Source organism: Bufo gargarizans, unplaced genomic scaffold (assembly GCF_014858855.1).
Source record: "Bufo gargarizans isolate SCDJY-AF-19 unplaced genomic scaffold, ASM1485885v1 original_scaffold_2038_pilon, whole genome shotgun sequence".
In the NCBI taxonomy this organism is placed as follows: Eukaryota; Metazoa; Chordata; class Amphibia; order Anura; family Bufonidae; genus Bufo; species Bufo gargarizans.
Window position 1 is genome coordinate 63,248 of NW_025334616.1, and position 14,544 is coordinate 77,791.

General features: G+C 45.5%; 1 protein-coding gene across 1 annotated transcript; it reads right to left on the minus strand.

Annotated features, from left to right (window-relative positions):
• Positions 1-1,018: 1,018 nt before the first annotated feature.
• LOC122923894 (zona pellucida sperm-binding protein 3-like) lies at positions 1,019-5,543 on the minus strand. The gene is made up of 8 exons (XM_044274752.1): positions 5,052-5,543; positions 4,234-4,352; positions 2,693-2,796; positions 2,442-2,619; positions 2,252-2,372; positions 1,555-1,646; positions 1,332-1,465; positions 1,019-1,248 (listed from the first exon to the last, which is right to left on the minus strand). Exons 1-8 carry the CDS (start codon positions 5,541-5,543, stop codon positions 1,019-1,021), a joined length of 1,470 nt encoding a protein of 489 aa, XP_044130687.1.
• Between the last annotated feature and the right edge of the window lie 9,001 nt (positions 5,544-14,544).

Below are 14,544 nucleotides of genomic sequence, written 5' to 3' on the forward strand. Positions count from 1 at the left end.
CATAAACTGTGCCACACAATATACAGTATACTGCTACACTGTGCCACACAATATACCGCTACACTGTGTAGTCTGTTCTATAAGCACCATTATTTTCTGGCGGTGGACAGAATATAATGTGCAAGTGCCCCTCCCGAGACCAGGCTCTGGATTCGCCGCTGGTCTGGACCGCTCACAGGAGTGTACATTTCTTCTAAACTGTATCCTCTGACCTGCAGAAATCAGCGCTCACTTGGTAACAACTAACAGGCAGTACCTGTAGGCTGTAGCCTGGCCCTGTTACCAAAGCTAGCCGAGTGGTGTAAGGTTAAGGTACTAGTAGAGATGAGCGGCCGCTGAATTCCGATTTAAAGTGGAAGTTACTGCAGGATATGGATTACAGTTTATAAATGCCAAATGTACACCAAGCGGCGGGGAGGGGGATCTGTGGATGACACGTAGCATAAGATGCTATATACAGTATGTGTCATCCACAGCTCCCCCTCCATAAAGTCATCCACAGAATGCACCCCCATAGCAGTGTCAATCACAGGAAACTAGGATATGTTGAACTCAGAGTTGTTTTTAAAACTACAGACAGGACTTTTCTTTCCGGTTGATGTTTTAGGTATTCGGTTAATTATTGGAGCATTTCTAAGCATATTTTTTTTTTTTAAAGGTATCGTTATAGCCTCCCCCATACTTTTGTCCTGGCCCCCAGTGTGCCCCCTCAAAATTTCAAAGCCAGAGCCACCACTGCCAGAGAGCAGCTTTCAATTATTCTTCTCCTGAGAAGTGTGAGCTATAAACCACCCATCTGCTCCATACAGATGTGCCCATATCATACTTCCATGTGACCCATAGAAAATCCTCTATATAGCCCCATAGTACTCATGTATATAGCACCAGGAGATGGTCTGTTGTGCTGGACCATGCATGAAGTTATGGGTCACATGAAACCAGTCCCATAAAACCATTGGCACCGTTGATTGAGACAAGACCCAAGAGCAAGTAACATTTTCCTATTTTTATTTCTGGACTATTTGTGAGACAGTTTTTTCAGAAGACATTTTGCAGACACAATAAGAGTCACAGCAACAACTACTGAAGTGATTGAGCCCATGGCCACCAGCACCCACAACTGCAGAGGTTCTTCTACACCCATTCTGGAAGCTTGGGAAATTCCTTCTTTGGAGACCTGGTTAGGCTTCGATCCAGTCACTAGAAGAGGGCCCAGTCTGGCCAGAGTGTATTTCTCTAGATGAGAACCTAGTGGAAGAATTAGCAACACCCATTTTCAAATACCTTGACATTTATGGAAGCTTTAGGAGACGTTTGAATGAAGAACTCACCGACATCTCTCTTCCCAACTCCTCTTGACCTGGCAGGTTGTGGGCCCCATGCTGTTCTCCGGCTGCCAACTGTAGCACAGTTCCCAGTGTTGCAGCACTGGCAGTTCACACTGGGGCCTTCCACAGGTGACCAACTGTAAGAGCAAGTCCAAGTCAAGTGTCAACTATTGAGAGAACATCCATTGTTATCTAACTAAAGAAACTCAGATGTGCAAGGTTTTACCTGCTGGTAGCCTTGTTGTAGGAGCAGGCCTTGTTCATTGGATCAGGGGTCTGGTTGATGTCAGCAGCTCTCAGGTGGCAGGTTATGTAGATCTAAGACACCACAATTACAGTTTATATCACAAGAAATAATTTACATTCATAATCTTGGACAGCTGGAGAATTTACCCTCAGGGCCAATATTACTACTTCCCAGCCTCTTGCTTGTCCCGCTCTGCAAGTCTGTTTAATCACTGATGCCCATTGTGGGCAGTGATCAATCAAGTGTGCATGCGCTGTGTGAAACCAGCAGGCATGCCCAGGCCAGTGGTGAACTGCCATGTGCAGGTTATCGGCTGGTACTGGGGATGATGCAACAGATTTAGAGGGAGGGACAAGCAATGTGAAAGGCAGAGCAGCTTGGGCACCCATGACCCCTCATTTGCATATGGATTCAACATAGTTTTTAGCAGGAGAACAGTCACAGCAAAAGAACAAAGGTAGCACTGGCACTTGTGCTACAGCACCATGTAGGCAGTGTGCAACATCTAATTTTGGCAACAGACTCCCTTTAATGTTGAAAGTGCAGATTAGAACAGTGGCCAGTTGTGCGCTTTCAACACCATTCAATCAGTGGGGTGAAAACAAGGACGTTAAAGACAGGTGCAAAAAGTTAATTGCTTGGCATTTAGGGTCATACTACCATCTCTAGTCCTTACCATAGAAAGGTCACTGTTAATGAACCTGAAGGCATCAACTGTGAATCGAAGCTTATTCGCTTCAGATCTTGGAGAAACAAAGGCTGAAGAGGATTCTCCTAGTATCCCATCGATCAAGCACCTGTAGGAGATATTTCAGTGACGATGCCTTAAATTAACAGTAAACAAAAAAAATATATATGAAACTTACCCATTATAAGCAATGATGTCATAGTTAGGATTAGAGGTCTCATCTGGAGTAAGGGTGGCAACACAGCTATCAACAAACAGCATCATCGGGACGTGGTTCTCTATGTTCACAAAGGCCTCTATGTAGAAGATCTCACCAAGCTGGTAGACAAGTGATTGACGAGGAGCACTCCAGTCCTCTACAGACAAAATAAGGCTTTTAGTACAAGACAAGAATATGCCCCCCCCCCCCCCTTCTACTTGAAGTCTTACCAGTCATGAGAGTCAAGGAGAAAGACAACCTTTCTTCTGAGCTCACTGTGGTGCTGTAGGGAGCCCATGTTGGCTTGATGGCATTGCTGCTTACATTGCCAAATCTGGAAGAGTAGAGAAATGAAAGGATAACTGTACGTGATTGCAAGAAAATGGCAGCTTTCCATAATCATCCCATGTGTCCACAGGTGGCAAGTGGTACTGCAGTTTAGCCCTATTTACTATAGAGCTGAACCAATGGACAGCAGGGGGTATTTTTGGAAGTAAGCAGCCATGGTTGTAATGGACAAGCTCTTTGAGAAGTTGAAAGTATCTTGTCAACCATATGGTAAAGTAGCAAAGCAGACACTTATGGCATTGAGGCCTTAAGGGTGTTCCAGCCATGTAAGGTGTTGCAGCGTGTTTAACTGAAGTTACGACACCCTGACCAGTCCTGCTCTACTTACAAAGAGTTTGATGGTCGACAACCTATTTTTGCCTTGAGTCATACAGCCAGGTCCCATTCAAAGAGGGCCCGTCTACTCCCCAGACATTTGTTTTAGTAACCAATTCCCAGGTCATACCATTTCTGGAGTATCTTGTGGGCTACAGTTCCCCCCCATTATTCCTACTACTATTGAATTGCTGGCAGTTTTCAATAAAAGCCAATCTGGGTGTCCCTGCATAGTGACTGGCAGCACCTATAGAATAGGGTCAGACACCCCAAAACTGAAAATTCAGACCTTTATGGCATACTGCTAACTTCCATTAGGAATCAGGAACAGTTAAAAGGTTCTCCAGAATTACTACATGGAGAGTGTAAGTAGTTGGTGAAACACATGCCAGGAGAGGAGACAGCGCAAAGCCTCTCACTAGTATTGACAGAGCTAGAGGGGAATGTTTGTCATGATTCCTTTCAGAGTCTTTATGAACCTTGAAGAGGAACAGGATGATTAATGCAATAATTAGGATGGGACTACATGGACATTACAGCTGCTATACTCATTACATGGCCAAAGATCACAGTACTGATGCTACAGAACATTGCTTCATAATGTAAGTGGAATCAAGCTGTGACTGTCCCAGTCAGATCCAGCAGGACGGGGCTGTCTCATGGCTGGTTGGAGCAAACAGTTTGGCCTCATGCACACGGCCGTTGTTTGGGTCCGCATCTGAGCCGCCATTTTGGCGGCTCGGATGCGGACCCATTCACTCCAAAGGGGCCGCAAAAGATGCGGACAGCACGCCATGTGCTGTCCGCATCCGTTGCTCCGTTCCACGGCCACACAAAAAAAAAAATATATAATAAGTCGTATTATCTGCGCTTTGCGGACAAGAATAGGCATTTATATTGATGGCCGTCCGTTCTGCAGATTGTGGAAGTCACACAGGCATCTTCCGTTCTTTGCGGTCTGCAAACCGCGGAACGGTCAGGTGCATGATGCCCTAGTCTCAATGTGACCACATTCAACAACTACCATCTAGCTTAACTTGGAAGATATTTCACCACTGGAAGACTCTAGAAGACATAGCTATAGAGCACACTATTGGTACAGACTTACCGTGGGTAGTAACACCAGATGGGAACCACTGCAGGACTGGATCTAATGATGGGCACATTGGGGGAGGTGGTGGGGTTGTAAGACAAGTTGATCTTGTAGATAAGTATATCTGAAGTCATCTTGATGAGATAGAGCCATAGTAAAAGTTAGTCTCAACACAAAGCACAAAATAAAAATGCCTAACCCTAAAAGCTGAACCAAATCAGCTGGAAAATTAGTAAGAATGGGTGACCCTAAAAGATAGACAAGAGAAAAAATAAATAAAATTGACAAGGCATTGGGTCAAGTACACTGCAAGGCCAGAAATGGACAACTGGTTAGATTGTGTTATAAAAGTCCATGATTGCGTCAGAAGCTCATGACACCATAGTATACCAGCTAAAACTAGCCAACATTCTTGGTTACAAGCTGTAGAAAGGGTTAATGTACTTCAACGAAACCAGATCTATGTCCACAACAAGAGATATGCAAATTTCGGGTTATGAAACTTATTCAAGCTTTGTTTACTGGTAAAAGGGGAATTGTGTTATGGATTCCGTTACCATGGACTATAACACAATTCTATGACAGAATGCCTTTAGAGGCATGCCATTATGCATTCAGTCATAGAACTGCATTATGGTCCATGGTAATGGAATCCATAAAGCAATTCACCTTTTACCAGTAAAAGCGTAAAGAATTTCAAAAAATGAAATTCGCTCATCTCTAACCAAAACATGTCAATATAGTGAAGAGGATCTAAAGGGTTTTCATGATAAACAGTAATTGTTGCCCAGTGCATATTGGTCTACTAAGGGACCTTTAGTCCTCCAACTTACCTCTAGGTTGCTTCCACAGTCTTGAAGAGCAATTTGAAAGACTACAGTAGTAACTGAAGCCTGAGAGCTAGCTGTGCAGGTCCCAAGGACCAGGTCTGAAGGATTCACCATCCTACCATTACCATAGAAGTCTCTCTCTACAGTCACCACCATACTGTCCTCAGCACACTGCACACGGACAGGGGATGATGGGTTTGACATAATTGGTGGGGGCTGTGTAAGCTGTCTGGACTGAATACCTACTCCAGGATACATGCGACCCCAGCCAGACACAGGACCAGAACCTCTCAGAGACCCAATTCCAGAAACTGGAGACAAAAGATTTCTCCTAGGAGAACCTACTGCAGATACAGTTCTAGAAGATCCCCATCCAGGCTGATAATTCCTCCACTGAGTGTCTGGCTGGCGCCGGTGTCTAACCAAGGAACTGCTAAAGCCTGACCCATAGATGAGAACCACAAGCAACCAACTCCACCTAATCCCTAACAACATCCTGACTAAAGGAGAAGTCACACCAGGAAGGGGTGGAGGGAGGAGAGCTTTATACCTCACCCATCACATGGTCATCACTTCACTTGACCCTTCATTATACTCAGCTGGACACCATCCATACCTGATGAGGATATGGCAATGCAGAGTCCAGTGGTGGAGTTCATAAGGGATTTGTGTTCATTTCTTGTCCTTTGTTGTTTTGAAGTCCATTTTTCATGGATCCGTTGTTCCGTATCTGAGGTTTGTATTTCTCTGATTTAAGTCCTCTTCCATTTTATTATTCCACAAAACATATCCGTATGGTTTCCATATGCGATCTGTTTTTTGCCTATCGGAAACGGAAACAGTAACTTATTAATCACCAAACACATGAGCAATATGGGCTGTGCATAGCTCTTCTACAGTATGGATCCGCGAAATACGGATGAAATACGGATGACATACAGATGTGTTCCGTGTGCGTTCCGTATTATTTGCGGACCCTTTGACTTAAATGGGGCCTCGGACTGTGATTTGCGGACAATTATAGGACATGCACTAATTTTGCGGAAAATAAATACTGAAACAGAATGCACACAAAGTAGCTTCCGTTGTTTTTGCGGACCCATTTAAGTGAATGGTTCCGCAAATAGAACTGAGATGGAAAGAAAATACGTTTGTTTGCATGAGCCCTTAGGGTGACTTCACATCACTGTTTAGCTTTCCGTCCTTCTGATCCGTCAGAAGAAGAGAGAGAGAAAAAAAAGAACTGGATCCCGTAGAACATGTCCTATTCTTTTCCGTTTTAGGCATTGTTGCAATGGATCCGTAAAAAAAAATAGATGACATACAGATGTCCTCCGTTTTTTTTTTTTACGGATTCGCAAATTGCGGACAGCAAAACACATACGGTCGTGTGCATGCAGCCTTAATCTGTTTTGAAATCAGTTTTTTTAGACGGAAACAAAAGTACTGCATGCAGGACTTTTTTTCCCCGTCTAGATGAACAAGGCGCAAGCGCCTCCTAAACAGGCGCAGAATCAGTTAGTAAATGAGACTTAAAAAATTAGACTGTCGGAAACCGCTTTTTTCCTCCTGGAAACAGGCGCAGACAGGATAGTACATGTGCCCCGCTGACTGTGGGAATAAAGCAATACACTGGGGTTTTAAAAAGTCATGAGTTGCCATGGCGTTGCAATGCTGTTTTTGCATTATTTTCTCGCACTGGCGGTTTTGCGTCATGTACATTTGAGAGTCGTAGAGACCAGGACGGGAACCTGGATCCCAGCAACTTTACTAACTTTAGGAAAAAATACTACTTCTCCACTTTTTTTCATTTAACTCCTGGTTTGGGATTCAAAAACTGCATCAAAAAGCGTGAACGTGTGTCAGCACCCTTAGGCCTCTTTCACACTACAGTATGTTGAATTCAGTGTTTTGCGTTCCGTTTTTCACGGATCCGTTGTTCAGTTTTTTGCTTCCGTTGTGGTTCCGTTTCCGTTCCGTTGTTCCGTTCCGTTTTTCCGTATGGCATATACAGTATACAGTAATTACATAGAAAAAATTGGGCTGGGCATAACATTTTCAATTGATGGTTCCGCAAAAAACGGAACGGATACGGAAGACATACGGATGCATTTCCGTATGTGTTCCGTTTTTTTTGCGGACCCATTGACTTGAATGGAGCCACGGACTGTGATTTGCGGCCAAATATAGGACATGTTCTATCTTTTCAACGGAACGGAAAAACGGAAATACGGAAACGGAATGCATACGGAACACATTCCGTTTTTTTGCGGAACCATTGAAATGAATGGTTCCGTATACGGACCGTATACGGAACGCAAAAAACGGACCGCAAAACGGAAAAAAAAAAACGGTAGTGTGAAAGAGGCCTTAGGGAGTGGAGCGGTTTTTCTCGCCATGTGCACGACTCTCCATAAATTAGACAAGTCTTACAGCAGCGCAGGAGGGGCATCTAAGACCGGCGTAAAATGCTGGTCCTAGTAAATGACCCCCATTCTCTATTTCTTTTCAGTTATGTATCCAGGGGCAGGCTGGCCATAGATCCTACAGGAAAATGTCTCAGTGGGCTGATGACCAAGGGGCTGCCCAAGTCCCCAAGCTGCTCTGTGGTATTTGGTTCTGCTGGGGGCAGTATATTGTGCTGCACTGTGGTATTTGGTTCTGCTGGGGCGGTATATTGTGCTGCACTGTGGTATTTGGTTCTGCTGGGGCAGTATATTGTGCTGCACTGTGGTATCTGGTTCTGCTGGGGCAGTATATTGTGCTGCACTGTGGTGTCTGGTTCTGCTGGGGCAGTATATTGTGCTGCACTGTGGTTTCTGGTTCTGCTGGGGCAGTATATTGTGGCATTGTGGTATTTGGTTCTGCTGGGGCAGTATATTGTGCTGCACTGTGGTATTTGGTTCTGCTGGGGCAGTATATTGTGCTGCACTGTGGTATCTGATTCTGCTGGGGCAGTATATTGTGCTGCACTGTGGTATCTGGTTCTGCTGGGGCAGTATACTGTGCTGCACTGTGCTATTTGGTTCTGCTGGGGCAGTATATTGTGCTGCACTGTGGTATTTGGTTATGCTGGGGCAGTATATTGTGCTGCACTGTAGTAATTGGTTCTTCTGGGGCAGTATATTGTGCTGCACTGTGGTATTTGGTTCTGCTGGGGCAGTATATTGTGCTGCACTGTGGTATTTGGTTCTGCTGGGGCAGTATATTGTGCTGCACTGTGGTATCTGGTTCTGATGGGGCAGTATATTGTGCTGCACTGTGGTATCTGGTTCTGCAGGGGCAGTATATTGTGCTGCACTGTGGTATCTGGTTCTGCTGGGGCAGTATATTGTGCTGCACTGTGGTATCTGGTTCTGCTGGGGAGGTATATTGTGCTGCACTGTGGTATTTGGTTCTGCTGGGGCAGTATATTGTGCTGCACTTTGGTATTTGGTTCTGCTGGGGCAGTATATTGCACTGCACTTTGGTATTTGGTTCTGCTGGGGCAGCATATTGTGCTGCACTGTGGTATTTGGTGCTGGTGGGGCAGTATATTGTGCTGCACTTTGGTATTTGGTTCTGCGGGGGCAGTATATTGTGCTGCACTGTGGTATTTGGTTGTGCTGGTGCAGTATATTGTGCTGCACTGTGGTATCTGGTTCTGCTGGGGCAGTATATTGTGCTGCACTGTGGTATTTGGTTCTGCTCTGGCAGTATATTGTGCTGCACTGTGGTATTTGGTTCTGCTCTGGCAGTATACTGTGATTCATGCGCGGGGCTTTTCCATCGTGCGCGCGCCCAGCACATGTGCAGAGGGAGAAAAGCGTCCGGCTGGGTGCCGGAGACGGGATCGTGCAGTGACAAGGAGAGCACAGCGCATGCGCGAGACTTGCACGATCCCAGCCCCACAGCAGGATGTCAGTCACAGTGAAGGGAGGACGGGTAAGGGGCGGGCTTAGCTTGACCTGAAGCGAGGAGGCTGCTGCCCCCTTGACTTCAGACTCTGCTGTTACATGGCGCGTGCAGGGGATTAAAGTTTGTTTTTTAAGATTTTGGTGCATCTGGCCGGAGGAAGAAAATAATCTTTAGGAACATACTGCTGGGTACTTTAAGGTAACGCTGGCGGTTTGGGAGGCGTTTTTTTAGATGACAGGTTCCCTTTAAGCCTCAGTCACATGTCAGTGTTCCATGTCCGTGTGCTGTACGTGTTCTCCAGCGCACGTCCCCCCTTCAGTTTAATGTCTGTATTCACACATCAGTGTTTTTAGCACGGACGCCTGCTGCATTTTGTCACGGATCCATCACGCCCATTACAGTCTGGGTCTGTGAAAACCACGGATGTACCACGGATACCATCCGTGTTTCATGGATCACTAGGAAGAGATGTTTGGAAAATAATTTTTCAGCTGTGCTATGTCAGTGAGACACGGATGACACACGGACAGCAAAAATACTGACACACGGACTAGAGATGAGCGAATCGAATCCCACAAAGTGGAATTCGATGCCAATTTCAGGATAAATTCGATTTGCCTAGAATCCAAATTTCCTCATTCTTCGTGTCAGTGAACCGATTTAACCTGAAATTGTCTAAAAAACAAAAATATTCTAACGTACTGCCTCCATTTTCTAGCAACGGGCCACCAGCCTCCATCTTGCTTGAAGATCTGGTCCAAAATCCCTTGCGGCGCGAGATTACATCATCACGCCAACCAGCGTAATTACGTAACCGCGCACCTCACAGAATTTCTGGTAACATCTTCAAGCAAGATGGCGGCGGCAGGCCCGTCGCGAGCAAATGGAGACGGCAAGTTTGATCTAATAGTTTTTTTTATTGTTAAAAACTGTGTGAAATTACACTCAGATGCCGCGATCATGTGTGAACGCGACATCTGAGGGGTACAATGATGGGGCCGGCGCTATCGCAGCTCCCTGTCATTGAATCCGCTACTTTAAAAAAAATGCACTTTGTGACAAAGCAATTCTAAGAAATTCTCTCATCTCTAAGGCCTCTTTCACACGGGCGTCATGTTTTTTTGCCCGGATAAGAGCCGGGTGCGTTGCGGGAAAATGCGCGATTTTCCCGAGCGAGTGCAAAACATTGTCATGCGTTGCACTCGCGTGAGAAAAATCGCGCATGTTTGGTACCCAAACCCGAACTTCTTCATAGAAGTTCGGGCTTGGGATTGATGTTCTGAAGAATGTATTATTTTCCCTTATAACATGGTTATAAGGGAAAATAATAGCATTCTGAATACAGATAGTAAACCAGCGCTAGAGGGGTTAAAAAAAATAAAAAATAATTTAACTCACCTTAGTCCACTTGATCACGAAGCCCGGCATCTCCTTGTGTCTCCTCTGCTGATGAACAGGACCTGTGGTGAGCTGCTCCATTAAATATCGGTTAAGGACCTTCGATGACGTCACTCCGGTCATCACATGGTCTTTTACCATGGTGAATCACCATGGTAACAGATCATGTGACGTACCATGTGATGACCGGAGTGACGTCATCGAATGTCCTTAACCTGTATTTAATGGAGCAGCTCACCCCAGGTCCTTTTCAGCCGCTCAGCGCAGAGGAGACACAAGGAGATGCCAGCTTCGCGATCAAGTGGACTAAGGTGAGTTAAATTATTTATTTTATTTTTTTAACCCCTCTAGCGCTGGTTTACTATGCATTCTGTATTCAGAATGCTATTATTTTCCCTTATAACCATGTTATAAGGGAAAATAATACAATCTTCAGAACATCAATCCCAAGCCCGAACTTCTATGAAGAAGTTCTGGTTTGGGTACCAAACATGCACACTTTTTCTCACGCGAGTCCAAAACGCATGACAATGTTTTGCACTCGCGCAAGAAAATCCAGCATTTTTCCGCAACGCACCCGGCTCTTATCCGGGCAAAAAAACTGACGCCCGTGTGAAAGAGGCCTAACACAGACAAAACACGGATCCTTCACAGACATCTTCAGGAGGCATCACTGGCCACCTCTTCATGGATGTGAGTACGGACACCGATGTGTGAATGAGGCTTTAGGTGTATAAAAAGTTTACTAAGCGATGATAAAATGTATACGTACAAAAGATAACACAAAGGGTAAAGACACCAAAGCCGTGAACAGATGAGCGAGCTCCCGACTGACCAGTCCCCTTCATGGTAACATATCAGCTTAAGGCTACATGCCCGCGACTGTATGCTTTTTGCGGTCTGCAAAACGCGAATCCGTGTCGCAGTTAGTTTCTATAGTGCTTCTGCATCCTTTCCGTCTTTCCGCAAATCATGTCCGTTGTGTTTCCGTGTGTCCTCCGTTGCTTTGCGGACCGCAAAAAAACAGAAGGAGGAAATTGTGCAATTTTACTATCCCCACCCAGGATACAGTCATATATTTCTGGTCATCTGAGTGTTTGGTGGCCATTTTCTCCAGTCTTTCCAGTATAGTGGGTTTGATTGGATTTATTGGCTTTGCTCACAGCATATTTTTGCGGTTTGGGATCTTGTTTTTACCATGTGTGGCGAAACCAACCTCGCCACTGGGTTTTGGAGGGGCCTGGCTACCAGCCTCTGCCTCAGGATTATGGCCCATACTAACTTTAAAGGAGAAGACAGACCGGCCGCACAGCTTAAATCTGTCTTTGGAATTGTATTGTATGTTATGTGAGGGTACCCAGATAGCTAATTTTATTGTATTCATGTTTTCTGAGTGCCATTCACCTAATAATATGCACTCAGACTTAAGCTCTCTGGGGATATGTTTAATGTCTGTGTTTACTGTAAGTGTTGTAACATTGTATGTTTAAATGGTGATTTCTGTCCTGTTGTCTCCACATGTGTATTCCTTTTATCCTGAGAGATAATTGAATTGCTTCTCAGGTGTCTCCAGGGCAGAGAGGAGGAAACCATGATGCATTGTGGGGATGTATTGTGTCTGTGTACCCTGAATTGCTGCATATCTGTCCTGTGTCACAGTCTTCCATCTGGTCCCCTAGGGGCGTGTCCACCAGATGGGGACCTGCATAAATACGGGCAGGTAGCCCTCAATAAAGAGTGCCTGTTTTATCTTTCATCATGTTGAGGCTGGTGTTTGGGTAACTGATCAAAACTGGGGGATTCCTATACGCTGGAGATTTGCTATACTCCCCTGGCTTTACTACTAGCTCTTGTAAGAGCTGTTCCTGCTCTCTGGTTTTAGGAGAGGTTCACCCACTGGAGCCTGGAGCCTTGTCGTAGGTCCAGGGTGGGTAGGAGACGGTGAGGCCTCAACCCAGCTTCGGTAACACACAGTTCATCAGTTTACTCACGGTTAGCTGATAGCCTCCCTGGGCTGGCAGCACAGTGTTGAGGTGGACAGCACGAAATCCTTCGGGGCACGCTCTGTGGTAGAAAGCATCAGCCAAGATGGTGGTTGAGGTGCCCTTGATGTTAGGGGTGCTTAGGGTGCTTGTTGCGGCTGAGTCCCTCGATGGTTTTTGTCGTGACGCCAGTACCGTTAATGGTGGTACAACCATAGGTAGTAATAATGAGGTAGACAGTGGTAAGATGCAACTCACAACTTTTAATTTGGATGTCTTTTGGTTGCAGCAGTACAATTATGCAGTCTCTAGATGGTACAGAGTTAATTCTGCAAATCCACTGTTTTAGGCTGTTTAGGTTTCGTGGCTTTGGAGCAGTGGGTTAGGTGTACCTAGTTCCTTTAGATGTGCTGAATCCTATTCCTTGACTTTCCCTACAAGCTGAATATTTTAGACAGGAAAACTTAACTGTCTCTCAGAAGTTTGGTGTTGCTGCCTGAAGCTATAAAACCTCCACCATGCAAAGGTGTCTGTGGCCCTCAATAATGGCTCTTATCACCGATGTGCAGCCTTTCAAAAAGCGCCAAGATAGCGCCGAACACTGAACCCAAACTTTTACGTAAATGTTCGGGTGCCGAAAAACCTAAAGTTGTACGAACCCGAACTTTACAGTTGACGCACTAGAGCCCTCTGTGATGTTCTAAAACCTTTGTGCTTTGTGCCCAGGGAACAGACTCATGCCCTGTGGGCCTCCTGAGGAGTTTACTTTTTGTTTCATTTTTATGGCCTATCCTGGTCTTTACTGTTCGCTGTACCAGGTCAGCTCCCCAGTTCCCCAGTTACAAGAAAAACCAAGGTCCTTGTCACCTAATCTATGTTGTGATGCTCCTGATATATAGATGTGCCTAACCTAATTCTCTTACAGTCAAAGAAGAGAAACCACAAGAATGGGTTAATGGTTTTGTGTATATGCATGCATGCTCTTTTTGTGTTTTTCAGGTGATGCATCATTATGGCAAGAGTGCGTCCGGGGTGACTTACGTTAAATAAGGGGGGGGGATGCAGTGTCCTTAAACGCACTGCTTAATGTTGTGATTGTGTTTCATGCAAACTGTCCTTGTAAACATATTCTCATAAGTTGCATAGGGAGTGGGAGGTTATAACTAGCCTCCCAGGGCTCACTCCGCCCTACACCAAGTGTGTAGTGAGTGCAGAAAGAAGAAGGTCGGTGTGTGATGCCTGAGGACAACCTGCACCTCAGCTTGCATCTTGGAGGGTTACAAAACCTCCATAGTTAATTCTATGTACCAGCCCATAGAAGGGAAAAGATCACAGTATCTCCAGACAACTCAGAGAGGTAATGAAGATATTGACAAAGGAAGGTACCTGTCATGTATGTGACTCCAGCCTCCTTTGCATAAGGTGGAGAGATCTCAGCTACCGGTGTTCGTCGCTTTCTTGGTGCTTTTTGAAAGGCTGCAAAGCAGCCAATCAACAAGCGTCATACTACTTGCCCCAAGAGGCCATCATAGCCATGCCTACTATTGGCATGGCTGTAATTGGCCAGTGCAGCATGTGTAGTGTCCCACTAGGTAGGAGTGGGCACTACACAATGGTCAATTGGGTAGCGTGTACTTCTACTCACAAGGGACAGTGATATTGTATTGATCTATGCATTTAATGTAATTTACTGTGTGTTTTTACATGCAATGTTTCCCCTGTTATACACTTAGCAGGCCTAGTGGGGTGTAATTTAGCCTCCCAGACACTAGAGGGAGATAGGGAGCCCCTAGTATAAATGTCCAGGCCCAGACAGGGAGGGGTTTAGTCATAGTCAGGAGTCTGTGGAGACAGAAGTGAGAAGGCACCAGCCCAAGATATGCTGAGGGCCTCCTCCTGACATGCAGCTGGATAGTCCTGGTTTCTAGCTGCACCAGGAGGCTAGATGGAGTACAGCCTGATTGGAGACAGTAGTGTATTCCAGGGGACTAGAGGAGTACCTCGTCAGCCTGAAGCTCCTGAGACTAAGGATAGCTCAGTTGAGATACCCCAGTAGTAGGACAGCACCTCCTGGGAGCAACTTGCAGCCACCTTTCACATCAAGCAGTGAGACAGCTAGGAAACAAAGGTACTGTAACCTTAAGCAAGTGCCAATACTGGGGGAAGGATTTTATACCAAGGATTTAAGCCAGCAGCTTTAGGCATCCGGGCCTTGGGAT